The 22,640-nt window shown below is 34.1% G+C and overlaps 1 protein-coding gene across 2 annotated transcripts in view; it reads right to left on the bottom strand.

Moving 5' to 3' along the window:
• The window catches only part of CNTNAP2 (contactin associated protein-like 2), a 1,033,702-nt gene that overhangs the window by 447,311 nt on the left and 563,751 nt on the right, over positions 1 to 22,640 (bottom strand). For both annotated transcript variants that reach the window (XM_017822277.1, XM_017822284.1), the window contains one exon: positions 17,752 to 17,901. In XM_017822277.1, the coding sequence (XP_017677766.1) occupies positions 17,752 to 17,901 (150 nt within the window). The remainder of the gene's footprint in view (positions 1 to 17,751; positions 17,902 to 22,640) is intronic.

Here is a 22,640-nt window from a genome sequence, read left to right as displayed (position 1 = left end):
TCAACAGAACATAAAGGAAAAGGAAGAGATTTAAGCTCACAAAGAAATTAAGAACAGAGAACAGGGTAAAATACAGACTGAAAAAGTGTACCAGAAGGTGAGCACTTTAATAGCTGCGGGACCCCAACTCTATTACTTATTTTGTTGGATACCACACTGGAGTTTTTCTTCCTTATTTTGTTAAAAGTTGAGCTCTCATCCATCTTCTCTGGACTATTTAATAATGTGAGAATGAACCTTCTCATCCTCACTAGTATCACAACTTTTATTTCATCACTTATTTTCTTCAGGGCCAGAAGAACTTTCCCTAATTTGGTTTACTAGGGCTACAGACTAGTTTTGTCCCATGCTGATTCAGCAAGAAATCAATAGACTAATACACCTGCATCTCAATGAATCGCCTAGATAGCAGCTTTCTAAAAATGCAACTAATTAATTAAATATAACCTTTCCAGAAAGATTAAATGATGGAAATTCGCTTTGCCAAGAGAATTTTTATTTTGACCAAAAGCCACTGCTCTTTATTCCACAAGTATTTCCCATTAAGTAGCTATTGCTCATCTACTGAAGACATGAATATCAGGCCATGTAAGCATGGCTGATAATTGCATGCCTAGTTAAAGAGCCCAAGCAGGCAGGTTGAGGGATTTCAATGGACCTACATTTATATGTCTTGGGGATATTGCAGGAGGATGAAGAATTTAAAGTGACTTTTCAGGAATTTATAAAACTGGTGTTATTTTTCTAGCTATTGAGAATTCTGTGAACTGTGGATGTTAATGCAAAAGAAAACTGTTTGTGGAAAAGACAAGAAAGAATAAAATGGCAAAAGCCTCTTCTCACCAAATATTTCAGAGACATTAAGGAACAGTACCAGAATTATTAGCTTAGGTGATTTCACCTTCTATCCAGTCAACCTAAAAAATAACTTTTTCACAGAATATGAAAAGCCCACGAACACAGAGAAACAACTGGCAGGATGAAATGGGATAGATCTCTGAAAACAGAGGCAATTTCCTTTATCCTCAGAGGTGGCCACATCTTGTTCAAGATACAAGTTTAGTTAAACAGAGCAGTATGACATTAGTAAAGAAACATTCATGTTTTCATTTTTTTAAATGCCTTCCTTTTTCTCCATAATCTTTCATTTTACAGAAAGTCCTCACATAGTGTAAATTATAATCCACTAGTTTTACCCTCAAAGAGAAAAGCTGCAAGAACCTGAATTCTATCAGATCTTCTACAACTTACTGTAGCTAAGGTAGGAACTGGAGTGACATACTAACTCTCCACTGAGTAAAAATTGAAGTAGGAAAGTGGATACCTAGAAGTATACACTCAGAAAGAGAATAACTGTCAGCTCTCATTCTGATATTGAACTAATAAGATACATACTGTAAAATTTTCATCAATTCATTTACAGATGACTGACAGAAGAAGGAACATCTCCTTAAGTACAATAGTAATTTACTGACTACCTCAGTAAGACATAGAATGGATATCCTAGAGAATATATACTCCTAAGATATGGAGAGGAAAATAAAGTTTCACAATGGCAACATTTCAAATTAAGACATAAGCATAGAAAGATTGTTTAGTTCCTCCTTCTATGGCACCCTTGCCAAGTCAAAAAAATCAGCCGAAGTTATTTTTTAGCCTCACCTCTGGGAAATGTCATCCTCGCATTTGACTTTTTGTTGGCATCTGCATTTCTTTCTGCCAGATCACTGTGTATTCCTGGGACAGACATATAGGTCACAGAAACTGGCTACATTTTAAACCAAGGAAAACAAAGGAATTGGAAACAGGAAATCCAGATATTAAAATTACCCCTCAACACTCTTCCCATGTGCAAAATCTCTAGCTCTCTTCTTATTCTAATTGCTGAGGCTGCATTTGCCTTAATGTTAAAGGACTTCTGTGGCATGTGATTGTACAGCACAGAAATTATTTCTGAGGTCTTCAGAACTGTCTAGAATTTACCAGGGAAATAGCCCCTGCTGCAGATGTAATTCAGCCATTAAATAGTGCAATTAGCCATTTCATTATTTGTCAGTGTGGGTCTGCTTGTTTTGAAGTACCATAAAAATAGAAACAGGGAGAAACAACACCATCAAGATTCTAAGCAATACCCATGTTTTCCACTGAACTTTTGCACAAGATTTTTCACTATAGTGAAATTAGTAAAAACTTTGCTAGCACCAAAGTGGTCAACTGTTGTTCAATCTTTAAGGCATCTTTCCTAAGTGGAGCTAAAGCACATTATTCTCAGAAGGAGTAAAAAATCAGCCTGGATTGAAAAGTAGTTCTACATAAAGGCAGAGAGAGAAAGGCAGGGACTAAAATGACATGAAAAATACATGTTAAAGAAAACATGGGTAAATGTGTAATTTAAAAATTCAGTGAGGTGGTGTGTGCATGGGGTATGCTTACTTGAAAGTGAAGCTTTTTTGCCTTCATCCAAACAGAAAGGAAATGTTTACTAGTATATTTTACATTTTAAACTTAATTTATATTGACACGTGACACATGCCTTGAAATTGCTGTCTTCGTGATTATAAGTACAAAATACCTGTCCCTTTTAAAACAAAAAGGTGTTGACAGTACACTGTGGATCTAAGTTTTAGTGCCAGAAGTAATACACTATCAGGATGTAGGAGTGAAGAAATTATGAGATGCAGGTATATAAGCACATACTGTCCAAACTCAGATTTAAGTAAGAATAAGATGTTTGAATTGCTTAAAAAATGAGTCTGAGAAAGGACTCACTTAACTCAGCATTATTCAGACTATACTCTAGACAGCTGTCAAATGAGTAAGTACACCATAACAAAGTACCCTGGATGTTATTTCTGATTGCACTGGAAATTATGAACAAATAGCTACTTACAGCTTTGATTATCTTATCTACACCCAAAAATGACCTGTCTACCCTCTATATGTCCATCTATATGTCCATCTATATGTCAGATGTGCACAGAGGAATGGTACTAGCATCTGCAGAGTTCAATATCCTTCATGTACCACAAATTATTTTGAGTCAATTTTCCTTCAGCTTTCAAGACAGATTGAAACACTGAGTGATGAAAAATTGGAATAATTTTTATCCTTCAGCTTGCAACTCCCACAAAAGGTAACTTATTTTTATAAAAAATATGCAAATACGCAATAAAATAATAAATACGATCTGGACTTCTAATCACTCTCTCACAAAATGTATTGTCATTAGCATGAAGTTAGGGGACAGTAGAAATTGGTGTATATCCCTTAATCATTCTGTTCCTGTAAACACAGAATTTGCTCATACTGACCTGGCAAGACAATACATAAAATAACATCATTTATCTCCACAGCATTTATTTTGTTTTATAATGTATAGTGTTCTGATCACAGAGCTAAGCACTTTTCAGTAATGCTTTAAGCAACTTAATGTAATTTCTATTATTCTGCAAGAGTGAGCATTTTAAGACTGTATGTTTTCATATAATTCAAAGTGATATTTTAAGTATGACATGCTTCTTTTCTTCCTCTAAGTACTACTTCGTTATGTATATTTAGCACTCATATTTTGGCAATGATTCTACAAAATTCAGCAGCATCAGTACATCACAAAGTTTCACTGTAAAACAATGGTGCATCCCTTTGCTACTTCTAAGATTAATTCTGTTTCATTGCCGATATACACAATACAGTACATTTGAAGTCTTACATGCCAGTTACTACCAGCATCAATCAATTTGCAAAAAAGATTTTGAGATACGCAAATATATAACTCCATGACACAAAAACCCATTAAAAAAAGGTTTGTTTTTCTTAAAGTATATCTGCCTTCATAGGTTGTGAAATAATGCACCTGAAATACTGAAGTACATTCCTATCCTTCTCTCTCTATACAACTGCTATCTAGGAGACAGAAGACATTCCCAGGAAATTATAAAATATCTATTATTTTATTCTTCTTGAGTTAAAAAATTAGCCTCAGTTTAAAACAAAGTTTTCCTTGTCTATTAGTCTATTTTATGTTTACCTAAAATGATTTCACTCTAGAACACAGTATCCTTTTTATATTATTAGATATTTTATGAATACAAATCTCTCTATAATCTCTATAAATTAACTGCTTGTCAAAAATATATTAATAAGCAGGAAGATTCAGTCACATTACTCTTTCAAGAATATTAATTTCAGTGCATCTTCAAAGCATATTCCCAGATTTGTCATCTTTATCCCTTATGCATAAGATGATTAATTTTTAATAACACTAGTATCAATAACAATAACAGAAGATTTGATTTGCATTGTGTCATTCTCTAATAAATTACAATCTGAAAGCCTTATTACTAGACTTCTTTAAAGGGCATTTGTGAGTCAGTTTAGACTTATAAAAGTGGAATCCTAAGTAATTTATCAGAAGATATATATATGCAACAATTATTTTCCTTGGGAAAAGAAGTCAACAAATTATTCATAAAGGAGATGATAAAATTATTGAACTTAGTCATTATAGGAAATTATTTCAGAATTTCATCAGTAAATAAATAATTTGTTTTCACTTTACAAAATGCAACTATACTAGCAACTACAAGTGTGTTATGCTTTAGTGTTATCCATAAGTCACATAGTATTGTCCTTGTTACCCACCCGGGTCTTCTTTGTTAATAACTCATCACCAGCTGGAAATCAAATTGTGATATCTTTATACCACATATACATGTATTTAGAATTTGCAATTCATGATGTTTGGAAAGCATATTAGCCTTCTAAAATAGGGACAAACAATTTTAAATGCCTTTCTAGAGCTAACAAACAAAACTGGTATTTCAAACAGTATGTTTGTTCCTAAAACTCTTCATTTTTCCATCCAGTATTGCTTTTACAACAGTTCAATTTCAAAATTGATAAATAAACACAAAATGCTGTCAGTAAATGTACAATCATTGGGGCTTAAAAGGAGCTTTTAATAAATATTTCTCATAATAAAAAACTAGAACTTAAATATTCACGGAAAGGTAATACATAAGTACTGAAAACAGAGCTATTCATAAAGTTGTCCACAGTAATTTTTTAATTAGTCACCCTCAAATTAGTACTTGTAACATAATTTTGTAGGTAGCTGAACTGAACAGCAGATATTAAATATCTTGCTAAGACTCACATACAGACATGCTGCAATGTGTTGAATCCTCTCCAAATCACTATCTTTATTTCCCCTGGAGTAGACTTTTAGGAGCATAAGAGGGAAATCCTCTTTTATCTTGCAATCTTTAATCTAAGATAGAAAACAACTTATCAGAAAAGTCAAATGCACCCTTATAACTATTAGTCACCAGAGATAATAAATACAAACTGATTCCACTATGTAAAAGAAGTATTTTTAGGAAATTTGAATTTTAGCGATGAAATATAACAATTTAAAAATTATAAATAGTGCTTCACTCTAACCTAACATATTGCACAGTAGCAGGGTGCATTCAATGAAGAACAAAAGCTTTGAAACACAAAACTAAAATACCATCATAAAGGTCATGCAGATTAAAGCATTCACCACAGGCAGGCCCAACAACATGATGCAGAAAAAGGGAATGTGGTACACTCATGTATTTTTTTAAGTTGCATATATTCGTACTAGTGATTTTTTTGTTAAATATATATTTTTAGTGTAAACCCTACACATATAATAATATAAATTCTAATTAATTTTATTTTTAAATGATCCATGTACTTTTTAGAATTCCTCTTGCATTTTCATTACAAGCAAAGTACTTTTGAAACAGTCTTAGGCATATGATGAAGGCAAAATACTGCTATTTATTTCACTAAGTAATTTATTTCACTAAACAAGGACATCTTATATATAGTTTGCAAGCTTCTGAGATGCTGAAAGTTAATGAAACTGCAGATCAATAGGATTAGAAATGTGAGTCACAATCGTGATCTTTAGAGCAGTAAACTCTTAGGCTGTTTCTAAAACTGCTAATAGTCAGATTCTTCCTTCCCTTGCATTTTCTGAAAGCAGCAAAGCGGAAAATGGAGTGAGTTGTATAAATGAGTCTACTTTCTGAGCACTTTCATGAAAAATTGTGGAGGAATGTTCTGTATGCCACACTCCAAAAAATAAAAAGATGCTGGATGAAACAAATTTCCTTAAGAATACTCTCTCTGAATGTCGTTATCACCCTCTTCAAAAGCTTAACTTTTTTCAGCACAGTAAAATCTGGGTTAGCACTGAAAGTCCAGCAGAGTCCTTACAAATTTGTTCTTTTCTGGGAAAAAAAATCTAAAGAGTGAAATGCAAAGACTTGGATAGTTGCCTAGTAGTAATGATGTACCGAGAATACGTTTATTAGTCAGTCTTTCTTAAATACATTAATTTAATGAATACAATGGAATCTACAGTAGTTGCAAATACATTTCCAATAGCAGTATTATAATGTATACAACACTTTCAAAAGATATTAAAATAATGGGAAACTTCTTTGACCCAATTAATGAAAGTTTAACTCCAAAATTGCCAGTGGTTTATGACACATTTTGAAAGCAGAAACATGAACTGTTACTTTTATGGAGCAAAATATAGCCATAGACCCAAACAAGAAATCCACTTATCAAATGATAGGTGGATATGATGCTGTGATATTTTTATATTTCTGGGCACTAACTTGAGATATGACTATAATCTCGTTGCTAATATTTGTAGGATTCCTGAAAAGATCACTCACTGCATTTATAAAGACTTGTCCTAACTGACTTTTGTTGAGACCATAAATACAATAAAATCCTTTTAAAAATAAAATAGGAATATATAACTGACAAAAAGAGCCCTACTATTCTCAAAAAGATTTGATTCATTTATTATTCCAGTTGCATAATTCCTCAGTGACCTTTCTTCAACATGCATCAGGACATGCAGTATTCCATTTCTTTGTGCTATGTCAAGTTTTTCATCATATATCTGCAGAATAACTGAGTCACTAACAGCATGAGCACTATTTACTCACATCATGATCTTTAAGACATTCAAATAACAAAAAGCTCTTCTTCCTTCCCAGTTGTGTTTTCTCTTCTCCTTCAGCTAAGTTCTTAACAAAAGCCATAGTGACTATGCAATCAAACAAAATACGAGGAAAAGCTCTTATGAAGTCTAAGGAGAATATGAATTGCAAAGACAATACTTTTTTATTATTCTTACTAATCTGACTTTCCAAAACACTTTCTGTACTTGTTTGTGATTTCTTTTAGTTGTATGTCATAAATAAGAGAGTTTCAAAAAAGCAAGAGTCAGACTTCAGGCAAGCTGTTCCTATGAATGAAAATCATGGGAATAGGGGGTCTCTGAAAATATCTTTTCAAAATTCTACTCAGTCTTGTTATGATGCCAGTGAAACCACAGATCTAATTAATTACCAAAAAAAATCATTTACTCTAAAGCTCCACAGAAAGCTTCTGACTTACAGAATCAAATATAAGAAGCAATTTTTAAAAAACTGACATCAATGTGTTGGAAAAAAGATATGACTGAAAAAATGACAAGCAAGTACAGAAAGTGTTTTCAGAAGTCTGGTCAGTAAGAATAATAAAAATGAAGTAGGTGTTAGAAGCAGATGAAGCATTTTCGAACATCATTAGAGCTTGCTTCTTTTTAAGGCCTCATCTGCTTGGAAAAATATTCACAAGGAAATATCCTTAGTGTGCTCTAGAGAGTACTTTTGTTGTGTTAGATTACAGCAAGATACTTCCTACACAAATACATGAACATCATACACACTGCTATTCTGCACCACTATTTGACTTGTTTTTATTGACAAATAAAAGTCTGTTTACTGAAGGATTTTCAGTCATTGCATACTACTGGTCACAGCATCTAATCTCACTTGGATTTGTTGGACAAGATCAAATTATGAGCTTTCAGGTCTCAGTCCAAAATCAGAAAGTCTATAAAATCATTTCTCGGGATCAGTCAAGTTATGCACACCCTTGGTATCATGGGTGATGAGCTCAAAGAGGCTAAGAGTATCCCTTATCGCCATGGCAACAGATCTAGTTTCACTTTTCTTCAGTTTCCAACATAACCTTGACAGTGACCACCATCCCTCAAAAGTCTCATATTTCTTCTCTTCATTCATAAACACATTTTTTAACAGCTCTATGATTAGTATTTTTGCTAATTGCTCAATCTCAGATAAATTGCTCTGTCTTAGGGAAAAAAAAACAAGAATTGTGGCCATTCAGTGAATATGCTTAATGGCAGTGTCTTTGGCAGGATTTAATAACCCAATATGATCTAGCAGTTTTCTGGTTAACTATCAATTCTCTCCTACAGGGATCATCAATATTTACATATTCAATGCTGCATTACCAAGACCTTCTCCACCCCAAATTAAACTCAAAGCAGACATACTCAGACAGTGACAAGGTAATTTATTGCCCTTAAACTGGGCAATAAGTCAGTTGCCATGAGCAATCCACACTGCAGATTTATGCATGTCCAACTTGTTGGTTCCCACTTCAAAGTACTATACAGGTAAGATCAGTGCTTTGCTGGTAAGTAAAAAACAAGGCTTTAAACCTTCTTTTTCAGCTTCACAGTTCCATTTTCCCAATTTATGCAGATAAATCAGGTCTAAGCCACTGACTGTGAGATTCAATAATGATCTTTGGAAAGATACAAACATTTAAAATCTGCTTCATGATTTACAAAAGCATCACTAGTAACTGTTCCTGTTAGAGCTCTAGGCTGCCACTTTTATATGATGGAATTTGTTGTCTTCAGTGGAAGCTGATAATAACCTCGGACTGCAGGCATGCAAGGATTTAATTGACAGCCAGCCCTAGACACTAAGGGATACCTGCAGTTTACTTATACAGTGGAAGCAGCAGCCAGTAATTATAATTGGATCTCCAATCAGGTTACATACATGGGACAGAATTTACAATCAGCACTGAGAACCATTCTCTGCTCAGATCTCTTTCTAAATGACTGTATTTTTGCTTTTTCTCCCAGTTTCACATACATTATATTTTTGTGATTTATGGAACATATCCTTATTTTTTTTCTCTTGTCATGCATTTATGACTCATTACATCAGATTTCCAAAATTATTCATGTTTATAATTGTATAGATAAGTAGGATTCTCTGATATGTGTCAGTTGTCTATCACCAGAATCAATACCCATCTTGTTGCCTAATGTTGTTTATAATACTAATAGGTTCTCATTTACATACTTAAAACATTGAAATGCAATTGAAAATTTCTCTCACGTTTAGAGGGGTGAGAGGAAAAGGGGAGATAGAGGTAGGTTCTATCATTTGTTACTCCACCTGGAGTAACTGGCATTCAGCTCTGGGGTCCTCCACACAGGAAGGACATCAACCTGCTAGAGCAAGTCCAGAGGAGGACCACCAGGATGACTAGAGGATTGGAGAACCTCTCCTATGAGGAAAGGCTGAGAGAAATGGAATTTTTCAGCCTGGAAAAGAGAAGACTTCAGGGTGACCTAATTGCAGTCTTCCAGCACCTGAAGAGACTCTACAAAGAAGAAGGAGAGGGACCTTTTACATGGGCATGTAGAGACAAGACAAGGGGGAATGGGTTTAAATTGAAAGAGAGTAGATTTAGATTAGGTATTAGGAAAAAAAATCTTTACTGTGAGGGTGGTGAGGCACTGGCATAGGTTCCTGAGAGAAACTGTAGGTGCCTCATCCCCGGAAGTGTTTAAGGCCAGGCTGGATTGGGCTCTTAGCAACCTAATCTAGTGTCCCTCTGTATGACAAACGGGTTGGAACTAGACTGATCTTTAAGGTCTCTTCCATTCTATGATTCTATGATTTTAAAGAGGAAAATCACAGATACTATAACACTATGGAAAATCCACTGTGAAGCACCAGTAAGTCACTCTCCAAAGCAAGAAAAACCTCTGAAAACTGTATAGCTTTTTGATGGCACCAAGAATTTCTCTTTTCTTATTTCTATTTTTTCTCCCCATGTAGGTGTGTTGAATTGTGTCTGTGGGCAATAAGCACATTCATACACCTAGAAGCAGAGCCAGGATACTCTTGAGAAATAGTTTAAGTTGATTAAAGTACTGTTTGAGTATTAATTAGCATTCTCTACTTGTTAGAATTATGGTTATTTTCACACATCAGAAAAGCATGTGTTTATTTTTCACAACACGATTCAACACACACACAGAGACATATTTGTGATTCCTAATGCCATCAATAGACTACTTAATTTTCAGTGTTCTAAAACCATACTACTCTAATTACTATTGTCTAGTGATTAGTACTAGTTAATATTCCTACCAACTTTCACCGGTTGTTGAAATACCTGCCCTTCTTTTTCTATAGGTAGTTTTTTTTACTTACCGGTACCAAAGATCTTGTAGCTTGACCTAATAAAGCATCAGCAGGAGGATGGAGGACCACAGAGAATACAGGTATAATTGTCACTTTTGAGTGCGTCTCCAATAGCTTTCTTATGGGTTTTCAACAGACATTTCGTTCTCCAAATGTGTTTCTTTTAGAACAAGTGTTACTAATTTTTACAAGCCCTTTTCCCTTCCCTTCAGAATTAGGAGCTATACCCCATAGTGAATTTCCTCTATTTTTAATTGAATTTTTGGTAATATTTTGAGGCTGGATACAATTTGCTTCTGACTAACACTCAGGCAACAGTATGACTCCTATACTTAATGGAAAAGGAAATAAATCATGTGCACACAGAATTACAGACAAAGGAGTACCCTTAAGTCAGTGTACTTCTTCCCATGTCTATTCAGGTTTACCTTCTATGGTACATATTCCTCTTCATTCTTTGTCCTTTTTTTGTTTTAAATGTCAGTAAGAGTAAAGAAAATGTACTGGAAAATTCAATGTTCTCTTTTCTGCTGCACACAGACACCTGCTTTAGTGCTTGCAAGAAAGTAAAGAGATTAAGCTTCTTCACTTTATTTTTTGAGAAACTTCTAGATATATATTCTGTGGCTAACACCTTCATCTTAACAAGAGATTTATGTTGTACAAAAAGGAAAGCACTTTTCAAAATCATTCATTTTTTTTCCTGTGGATAGAGATTTGTCATATCTAATAGATCCTCACTCAAAAGCTGAAGTTACTACAGCAAGACTCATGCCCCCATATATACATTCCTAAACTGACATTACCATGCATTTGATGTTTTATTTGCTTGCACATAGTACCAGATTTCGGTCTGCACCTGTTTTTCTTTGGGACATCAATCTATCTCCAGTATTTCTGTTTGTACTCTTGTATAAAATGTGTTGCTGAACTGGCATATTGGCATGTTATAACATCAGAGACATTACTGAAAATTATCACAGAAAGTCACCATTAGTTTGCCTGGTCTCATTTATGTGACATTCAAATTATTTGAATGAAATAAGCAAGACTTTAAATATGAGGAAAAAAAGCATAAACCTCAAAGAGTTAATGAGCAATGCTGATTGACTCCCTTCAATTCTGTCAGTTGTATAAAGGGATTATGAATTCAGCTGGGTTTCTGTGCTCATAGGGAAGAGAGCAGATGCAATAATAAAGAATTTCAATCATGTATTAAATACTAGAGAGAGGCTTATAATTTTCTGCCATCTACTTTTTTTTTTTTTTTACTTACTACAGCACCACTTCCTTTCTTCGCTTATGTTTATAAATTTTGCATATCTGCATTCTTTCCTCATCTATTGACTTATAAGTTTTCCAGATTTAACAATCCAAAGCATGAGGGTTGTTAAATATACAACCCATTCAAATTCTCTTATTTCCATTTAATGTGTTTATCGTTATTTTGTAGGATTGATCGCTGAGGATACAGGAAGATAAATGCTGAAGATACTCAAAAATCATATTATACTCTGAGTTACATTGAATTTCCTTATTGTTCTCCTCATGGATTTGTATTGGGCCTTACAGTAAAGCTATGATCATGGAATTATAGAATCTTAAAGGGTTGGAATGGACCTTAAAGATCATCTAGTCCCAACCCTCCCTGACATGGGCAGGGACACCTTGCACTAGATCAGGTTGCTCAGGGCCTTATCCAACCTGGTCTTGAACACTGCCAGGGATAGGGCATCCACAGACTCCCTGGGCAACCTGTTCTGGTGTCTAAATACCCTCACAGTAAAAAATGTCTTCCTAATATCTAACCTAAATTTCCCTTCTTTCAAATTGTACCCAACTGTACCCTGTCCTATCACTACAGTTCCTGACGATGAATCCCTCTCTGGCTTTCTGATAGACCCCCTCAGATACTGGAAGGTTGCTATGAGGGAGCCCTGAAATAGTGCCACTGCTGTCCAATGTGGCAGCTGATGTGGGCAGGGAATCACAGAATCAGAATATGATGAGTTGGAAAGGAACCCACAAAGATCAGTGAGTCCAACTCCTGGCCCTGCACAAGACCATGAGAAGAAAGATCTCAATTCACACTGAAAACATACTTTCCACAAGAAATGCAAATTTGACCATTCTGTCTTGTGGTCAAACATGCAAAGAAAACCCCGAAAAACCACAAACAACAAATGAACAGCAAAATTAAAACCCTGACATACTAAAAACATAATTAACATACAGAAATGTAAATAACAACCAAACATCATTGTTACTTATTGATAACTTAACAAGCTTCAGCCTTGGAAGAATTATGTCAGCAGGATCTTTTATTATTTTTAGGCAATAGATAACATGAGTTGCCATTAGTTGGGTCTAATTCATTTGTCACGTGACACCTAACAACTCAATCTTGGTTTAGCTGAACAGAGTTGAATTTGAGCTACAGAAAAAAATAAATGTGACCTCTTTCTATTTGATAATACTTGCAATTATGAGAGTTCAAGTGCTTTTGAATTCCCACTGACACTATCTAGAAAGTCTGGCCATGACTATAACAGCTGTTAATTACTAATACACACAATTATAACAATGAATAACTTGATGAAAAATGTAATCACACCCCCCAATGGCCTTTAAGAAGGGAAGATTCACAGAAGAGCCCAGCACATGCGAAACAAAAGAATAGATTTTTTCTCTTTTGCTTGACTTCCCTCCTCCTTCCACCACCTCTAATTCTACAGAATTTTAGACCAACACAACTTCTCAAAACTAATGAATTCTACTCCAGACTCTGTACAGACTCTGTACGGAAAGGGAGGACTTTCTATATGCCATAGTCTGGTGTCCCATAGGAAACTTACTGCATATTCCATTCATCTTGCTTGTCAGAAAAAGCAGCACATAGTGGATTGACAGATGCTTGCTGCACACTTTTTTTCTCAATGAAAATTTAACACTCATACTAAAAACTCTCCCACCCTTGAGCCAGTGAAAAGAAGAGGGAAAGCAGACAAAATTAAAAAGAAATGCCACAAAATAGAAATAAGTCAAAATTACATCTCTGATGAAATATTTTCTATGGACACCAGGCAGCTATTAGGTGGTTTAGTGAAAGCTTAAGATGCCTCACAAAAGCTCTTTATTTCCAACAGTGCAAATGAGGTTAAAGGACTCATTTTCACTTTGTGATTCACTTTCTCTGCTCTGCTTTTTTGTTTCATGCAGATAATTGGAAACAACAAAGAAACATCATTCTTTAGAGCTTAGTAGGGAAGGGAAGTTCACTTGTTTCCAAAATTCAAGACAAGAAAAGGAAGGAAAATAAAACCAGTACGGAGAGAAGAATAGTTATACAGAAGGGTAATAGGCAATTAGCACCCACCCTCCCACGTACACCAGAACACATTCACACAATCTACAGAAATGCCTGATCTTAACACAGCTTCCCCTAACATTTTAGGCTTGAATGAAACATCACTTCTGTCTGCCCCTTCAGAGGATCTGAGCAGAGCTGGGAGACAGCACTGGAGAGGCACAAAGCAAGGGGAAAAAAAGGACTATAACTATAATGAACATAATATTCTCTGACAGAGAAATAAAGAATGTTCATATGATTTCCTCATGATTTACTTATGATTTTTCAAAACTAGAAAAGTTAGTTCTATGGCCAGAAGACGCAAAATATTCTGTTTTCTACATCTCCTTTTTCAAATACTGCTGTACATGTGGCAAAAATCTGAGTTTGCTGGTCAATGACAAGCATTTGTATTCAAATGAATGGCTAAGCAAGGAATAACCAGAACAAATTTAGGAACCGGTTTCGAGGGAAACTGAGAGAATGACCATCAGGTTTTCCTTCTCTAAAAGCCTTTCTCAAAATGGTAGCTGGAGGCTGCTGCTAGAGAGGGTGGTTGACCAACCAGGCCCAGTATACCCCTCGATGTCCAAACAAGCTATTCCTTTGTTCATGCCATCCAATCATTGAACACAGTGTTCAGCTGGCCCTTACTGTACCTCTTTGCATGCACGGGGGATGGAGCACTCCGACTCACAGGCTTGTTCCTGTCTGTGCCAAAATTTGTAACACCAGGAATAAACACACAACCATCCTATGCCTCTGCATTCCAGTTATAATGGACTGAGTCACGATCAAGTTCTAATGAAAATACTGTGAGTAAAATTAAGGACTTATACAGACATCACTGCAAACCTGTGTATAAATCAGCTTAATAGTTGTGATTTGCCTATAATATTTTATCGTTACATTAGGCATACTAATGTTCAATTTATCCAATCAATCTTTAATCCATTCCCAATTTTGATAGATTGTCTATTTTATTATGAAACTAATATGGGATGTTGCCCAGGAAAAGTCATGAAAAAATACGTGAAAATGATATTTTTTTCTAAAAAACAGATATTGTCTCTAAAATTCAGATTTAAATGTGTTACTTCTCTTACAGTAAAATCTGTAGTTAATGTCACAGAAAAAATATATCTTGTGTTCTCCTTACTAGTATGAGGCAGTACCCATTTCACTGCAATTATTTTTCTTTTTCAATTTTCCAATATATTTTTGAGAAAATATTGTACTGCAGTACTGAAATGCAACTTTTAAATCTTTTCTTCGGCAAAAACAACAACATTGCCTGTAGCATATATTTGCTATATTGACACTAGGAAGCAGGAATAAAAAGAGGCACAATTATTTTGGAATCAGGGAAAGGGAAAGTTTGGAGAACAGAACATTTGCATACATATAGTATCTCCTTCAAAGATGAAAATAGGAATATTTCAGTTAGAAGAGAGTTCATAGCATTCTAGAAGTTCTGTACAACCTCTCCAAACACAAAATCAATAGACTGAGCCTTCTCAGTATTTTGAAAGATCAAGTAATATAGCAGTGGGATTGGATGAATATTATAACGCTGCCATTTTTAAAACTCATCATTTAACTTCTGCACCTGTTATATTTTCATAATACAAAGACACAATAGTCTAAGTATCTAACTACTGTATTCAGTTCGCTAGCAAAGAAATCAATTAGATTCACTTTCACAATGAAATGTATCAACATCAAAGAATTGATAATTCTTTCTCCAAGTCATCTAGCAGTATGCAGAAAACCAAACATACTGTTCTCTGAATTTGAGGCAGTTTCCTAACAAATTACAGGTATTTGCAGAAAAGAAGTATTTGATGCTATCTTATCTGAACTTATTCCTAATGAAACTAATGAAAACATTTTCTTTGATGACTGCCTGGCCCAAATGTTTGAGGTTCCTCACTATTCTCACCTCTACATACTCTTCTTGCAAATATTATTTATTAAAAGGCATAACTTGGACTGCTTGTAAAGAAAAATAAGGAGGAATGCAGAGGGAGCAGAACAAAAATACCTTTACCTTATAAGATGCAGATCATGAATATGAAGATCAGGCTTTAACATGTATCAAAAAGATAGGGTTGAAGTTGCAAGCAATCTCTAATTAACAGATAAATATATATCAAAATAACTAATATGTATATAGCAATATTCATGTGGAAACATGCTAAAATACATGGGTTCTATAAATAAAGCTTCTGCAGATTCAGACAGTTAAAGTGCAATAAGTATAACTTTGCAAATGCAGACTTATTTTGAAATAAAATTGGCCATGAAGGTTAGAACAGCTCTATTCTTTTCATATACCTTTAGAAGACCTTCCAGAGGATAAAAGATAATAAAGAAAAACAAATGCCCCATAGTTTATGCAACAGGAACATGCATTTGGATGAACAGATGTGAGAATGAGACTTCAGGGAATTCATGATTGACTTTCATATCCCACAAGAACAATATCTACGTGCACACCTTTTTTTTTTAAGGAAGGATAATGGAATTGGAAAGTACAGGTCAACAATCACAACTCAAGCAGATTTCACAGTCCAACTGAAATGACAACAAATCACTCTGACTTTTGACTGAGAAAGGGTATAAAACTACTTGGAGGAACTAGACAATCTATCCCTCACAACCAGAGTCAGAGGCAAAAGACTTTTCAGAAGTAATCAATCAATCTCACTCTCTCCAGAAATGTAATAATGATCTGGGGATTTTACCTATCAAAATTAGTAGAATTTAACACTGGATGTATTATGTATGGCATTTCTTTTAATTTTCTCCTATGTGTGCTTAATAACTTCATTTAATTAGCATGTCCTAGGCTGTTTTGACAAATTGAAGGTACTATGTTTTGACAACTAAATAATTTTCATGATTTAGCATGTGGCAACTGGCTATGCCAGAACTCTTATTTGAGGCAATATGCTAAAAAAACCCCAGTATTAGCTGAATTAAGGATATCGGAAAAGATGTATCTTGCAGCAATAGGAAGTTTAATTATCATGACAGACCAACTTTAGTTTGATAACAATGAAATGAAAATAACATTGAAAATATTTTTCCTTTTCTACTTAGGGCACTTCATATACCACTAAATTTTCCATCCCTTGGGTGATGTTATGACTATCTATAGTATCACATTTATATTTTCTTTCTATTAGATATGCAACTTGTAAATTTGAAAACAGATCGAGTTTCAACACTGAAAAATTCTACTTTTAAAATTTGTGTTTTCTATCTGAAGCCTTCATGTGGTACACTGCAAAAGTGCAACTTGCAACTTTTTTATGTCAACATTTGAGCTTGCTGAGAATTCTGCTAGAACGAAGATTGTAGGTCATTGCTTAATTGGATGTTTTATAAAAAGACTGGCTAACAGTATGAAAAGTAGTACTTACATTGGAGTTAAAAAACCCTTAATGACCTTCCCCTATAAGATAGTAAGTAGTGTATCAAAAATATCTTTGGCATGCTAATGCACTTTTTAATAGAGAAATTTAAATATTAATTTAAAAAAAATCCAAGAGTTTTGAAAGTCTTTTTTTGATTTTCATAAATTCTAATATAGAAAAGCAAGAAGAAAAAACATTCAAGGTACAATTTTCAAGATCTCTTTTTACTACGTGGACTGTCAAAAGGCAGAAATACTGAACAATCTAAGGCTTCAACTTCAAGCTATGCAAGCTTCTTAATTACCCACAATCATGATAGGTTTTAAAAATCAGCAAAAGGTTAAGACTTGTCCTGAACAATGATTTTTTTGAAAAATCATCCCAGGTTAGATTGACGATTGTAGAGAACGTCTCAGTGATTCTTTTGTAAGGATGAGAAGATACAAAAAGATTCGTAAAAATGAAATCGTTTGGTAGTTTACTCTTTGATGAGCAGCACCTAGGCATTTAACCCATAATAAAATCCACATGAATGAATTACATCCTGAGCTCCATTTGACCTGTTATATAGGTTAAAAGACACAGCACTTTAAGTACATATTTGTTTCAATATTTTTTTTACCTCCAAAGAAATATTTATCGCCAGTCTTAACTTGTAGAGGACTGTTTGTTCGAACAGCTGAAGCTTCATCTCCATCAATGGTGAGGACAGCAAAATTTTCCTTAGCTAGGAATCGAACTTCATGCCACTGCCCATCATTGAGACCAGAGCCTATGAAGAACACAAAAACATTGCAATATTTTAGTTAGTCCAGCATTTATTATCTCTAAAAGTTTTGTGGGTGTCTCTCCCAGGCTCATTACATAAGGTTTAATAAAGGCTATTGCAGAAATGAAATCGTTTTACTGTGATAACAAAGCATTGTTATTAAAGTAACTATTACCAAAAACTCCACATTATATCATAAATACAAGACTTGTAACTACCAAAATGTCCATGCTGTCAGGCATAATTGTATCTAACCACAGATGTTGTCACCCACCTTTCCCATCAAAAGGCCATATTCTGCATTTCATTAATAAAGACTATGTCTTAACTGCTTCTATGATCAAGTTTAGAAGGAAAATATATTGATTCATCCATTTAACTATAGTGAGTAACAAGCCCAAAGGGTACATTATGCTCATGTTAGATATATATCAAGCTAGGTACTTCCAAGAAAAGGGAAAGGAAAAATAGGAGGGCAAAACATGCACATAGATGGTGAGTTCACAGCTAATCCTGTCATTGGGATATGGGGCTACTCACAGAAGATGAAGACATTATCACAGAGGCACCGCGAAACCAGAAAACCTCTGCCAAACCCTACAATCTGAGGGGAGCACCATCCTCCCCATACTGACAGCAGTAAAGCAGATGGATTTGTTCATTCATTCAGATATTTTAAAAAAAAAACCCTGACTTCATTCATTTCTTATATTGTCTCTAGCATCTGGCAGGAAGCCAGTTTGTCTGGCAAGTTAAGAACTGCAAAAGGGTACTAGTTTGTTCAAGTCATTACTGTGCAGAGAGGTCATGTTGGGTCAAAAAGTAAGTAGCAAATGCTCTAGTAAAAACAAATTCCAAGTTATAGAGCCTCTAACAAGTGACATTTTCTCCACCTAGATAAAGGTGCTAGGTCACCCTAGCAAAATATCATTTGCCAAAATAAATCACAATGCAATGTAGTGAGCTGTTTCTAAAATTAAATGGGATGTACAATATCAGGAGAACTATAATGGAAGATGAACTTTCAAAATATTCAAAAGAATATTACCTTCTATGAAAAAGAAATAATAGTCATGGCAAACAGATACATATAAACATTAAAATAATATTTTTTTCCCTGAAGTTTTCACATTGTTTAAGATATCAGATCAAGTCCTGAAATAACATGGGGTGTTATACTCAATATTCTTGGAATATTCATTACTATGAATAAAAGTGGCAGAAGACTCTTAAAAAATGTATCAGTAAGAAATGTTTCTACCAAACCTGGTTCAAACTAGGGTAAGAACAGATGAAAGACCTAATATACTAAACATGAAAGAAGTTTTATTTCTGTTTGTAAGCTATTTTTCTTTCATTTTCATTACATCTGAAAAAGAAGAAACAGAAAAAAACCTGTAATTATAACCAGGAAAAAATTAATTTCTATTGATAATAAACTGAGAAAGTAAAAGAAGACACAGCTTTGTATAGACTTCCAAACCAAAATTATTACAGCATGTGTTACTACAACTGAAATTTATAAGAACATACTTAAAATCCCACTTTTCCAGCCTGAGATGACCTAATATTAAAAAACTATTTCATTTTTTTTATTAAGGTATTCAGTACTGCCGTGAACTGAACAACAATGACTAGAGACTCCTGGACAAAATTAAGAATTTGCTATTAAAACACAAGGGCCAAAAGCAGTGGCATGAGTTGTTCAACCACAGAGGTCTGAACTAAAAAACTCTCTGGATAGGGGGATATGGCAGATACCAAGACACAACAGGATACGAAACAAGAGGGTGTCAGCCTACCTTGCACTACCATTTGCATTGTATCAAAGGAGAAGATTTTGCACATTAACAAACTGTGACCAGAGAAATCATGTCACATCTCCAGGGATTCTTCTAAATGTGTCCACTTCCTATGAACATTTCACACATCACTGGTTTTCTCTTGCCTCTGGATAGAAATTGCAGTTGTATGTGATGTATTTATGTGGCAAATGTCTCTCTCTTAAAGCTTTCACAGCAGTAACTTCCAAATACACTGCCGTTCTTGCTTTGATAATTTTTTTTTTGAGAATCTTCACCAATTAGACAATTACAGACTCTTCAGTATATTCACACAAAATAATCACTAGTTTGTCTTCCTCCTAGTTACATGTATTAATTATCCTTATGGAAATTTGCAGTATGACAGTAACATTCCCAACTATTCTGGCTCAAAGTTGTCACAAAAATGTTTCTGTCATTTTGTGTTTGCTTAGAAAACATTTTACTGCTACATTTTTTTTTCCTGCTGAGTTTAAAGATAAATGGTAATGAGTATTGGCCACTATCACTCAGCAAGTACTCACTGTTCCCAACTAGTGTAACTGAGAGAACCTTTTATCTCTACCACTGTTTTAAACTTTTTATTTATATGTTTTAGCTGCAGTACTGTCAACCCTTCTTTTTTATGAAATAATGATTTGTTTCAGGGACTTAAATTATTATCGAGATACATGATATATTCAATACATATATTATAGGGGATAATTCTGTACAGCTGCATGAGCTGTTTTTATTGTAATATTTTATTAGATGCCTCAAGTATGTTGAGAGATTATTTTTGCTTGGACTTAAAGTCAAGCTTAGCTGACATCTTTCTGTAAACCAAGACTCAATATTTAGAGTAGAACATGGCTCCTTATAATAAAAGAATTTTCAGCTGGAAAGTTTAGCATGGACAATATGCCAAATGCAAAATGGTGATCTCTCATTGCAGTTTTATTTCCGTTATCTGAGCTGATACATATATTTATTTGCTTTTTGGTATACAAATTGAAAAAAAAGAAAGACATACTGCTGCCACCAGAAACTCCCTACTGAGCTCTGGAAAAGATTGTTTCATATGCAAATTAAATATGTTAATAAAATGTATTCTCTCTATCTAGGATTTCTATTTAAATGACATTAAAAGTAGGACTCCTGAGTTAGGCACTTTGATTTAACAAGAAGAAACAGATGTTTTGCTTCTTATAGACATGGAAGGAGAACTAGATTAACTAATACAAAAAAGTACAAGAGTTTAATACATAATGGAGAACTTAGAAAGATAACATCTAGCTGAGTTTTGCCTTGAGGAAAATTACAGTAGCAAAAATCTCAAATTCTTCTACAGTTAACCTTGTGTGATCAAATCTTCCACTGAAAGGTACTGACCCATGCTGTGGTTATAAATGAATTCTAGATTATACAGTCTGCTGATATACACGCACAGAATTCTTCTGAAGTTAACAGCATAACATCTGCTACATTAGAACATTGTCATAATTTTGATATAGGACTGTAACCTAAAATTCAGTGAAAATGTTTAAGAACAAAACAGGGAAAGAATAGTAGCATTAGCTCCATGACGCACCAGAGCAATGTAAGGCTACGGGGTTGCATACGGTTCTTTAGTTCCTACTGCTGCAGTAAATATTTTGTACTAGAATTTCTTGCCAATTCTTACTAGAAGATCAAACCCTCTGTACTCAGGCTGAAGGCAGAGGGAGAGGTTGGTTTGCCACTGCTTTGACTTTAGCGAGCCAGAACCATGTTTCAGGATGGTGTGGTAAGCACTATTCCTGCCTAATCCCTCATTATTTCAGTACAACTTTGCACTAATATTTCTGACTATAAGAAAAAAAAACCAACAATATTTCGTTTGAAACATTCGGCTGTGTTCAAATATACAGCAATATGTCATTAATATTCAATCAGAAAAATAATAAAATCACCAGGGTGTAATTACAAGAGCCATGCTTTTCTGTGTTTAGTTAATCATGTTTTTAGACTGGAAAAGCAAAATAACAGCTTTTCTATAGTAAGATTTTAGATACTTAGATTTATGCAATAAGCTAAGTATACAATCTGTTTGGGAGTTATGATTCAGAAAAGTTATTTCCATTTTAAATTTTATTCATTTTTAGCTATCTCAATGATCAATAAGCTAAGACAGTGGCAAATGCAGTTCTCAAAGGTATTTTAATGATGGAAAACCTTGTTCTCCAACAAAACCAAAACATTATGACAAATTTTGCCTTCATATTCAAACTCAGGGTTCTTTTTTAAGGTGAGTAGTTGGAAACATGCCACAATTTTGCCCATTGGTGATATTTTTTTATACTGATTTTGATAATCCTTATCAAATCCGGTAATTTAACTTCTCTTTATCCTACATACACACTTCATAGAAGAAATCTTCAGATTTTTTTTTCCAGAAAATGTTATAATTTTTTTCTTGTAAATTCTAAGAAATTCTAGAAACAGCATTATACTCATAAATATGTCATTTTATAGTTTTTACACCTGTCAGATCTCACTCTGTACTAAATTATTATTATTTCTATATGCTCAGCATCTTAATATTTAGATTTAGGTGGGCTAACAAGTACTTTCTTTTCCATATTATGGAACTTAAAGATGCTTGTTTTATGGCTATTATTCTGTCATATTTATCCACATATTTTCACTTTTTTGAGAAAGGCTTTCTGAATTTAAAACGCTTTTATATCACTACAATTATTTATAACATTTACTATATTTTTATTATTTATATGGATAAATTTGAAAAGAATAGTGCAGAAAAACTACAGTACTTTGTCTTATCTTTGGACTAATCAAATTCAGATATCCATAAAATCATAAAAGAGATAGTGCTTATTCTTTGCACATTCATGATGGCTAAATAAATAAAATAACTAGATGTTGCAGTCAGGGGAGGAA

The sequence above is a fragment of the Lepidothrix coronata genome, unplaced genomic scaffold (genome assembly GCF_001604755.1).
Source record: "Lepidothrix coronata isolate B3197 unplaced genomic scaffold, Lepidothrix_coronata-1.0 Scaffold3, whole genome shotgun sequence".
Lineage (NCBI taxonomy): Eukaryota > Metazoa > Chordata > Aves > Passeriformes > Pipridae > Lepidothrix > Lepidothrix coronata.
The sequence above is the reverse complement of the archived record's forward strand: the minus strand, read 5'-3'. Positions and strand labels throughout refer to the sequence as shown.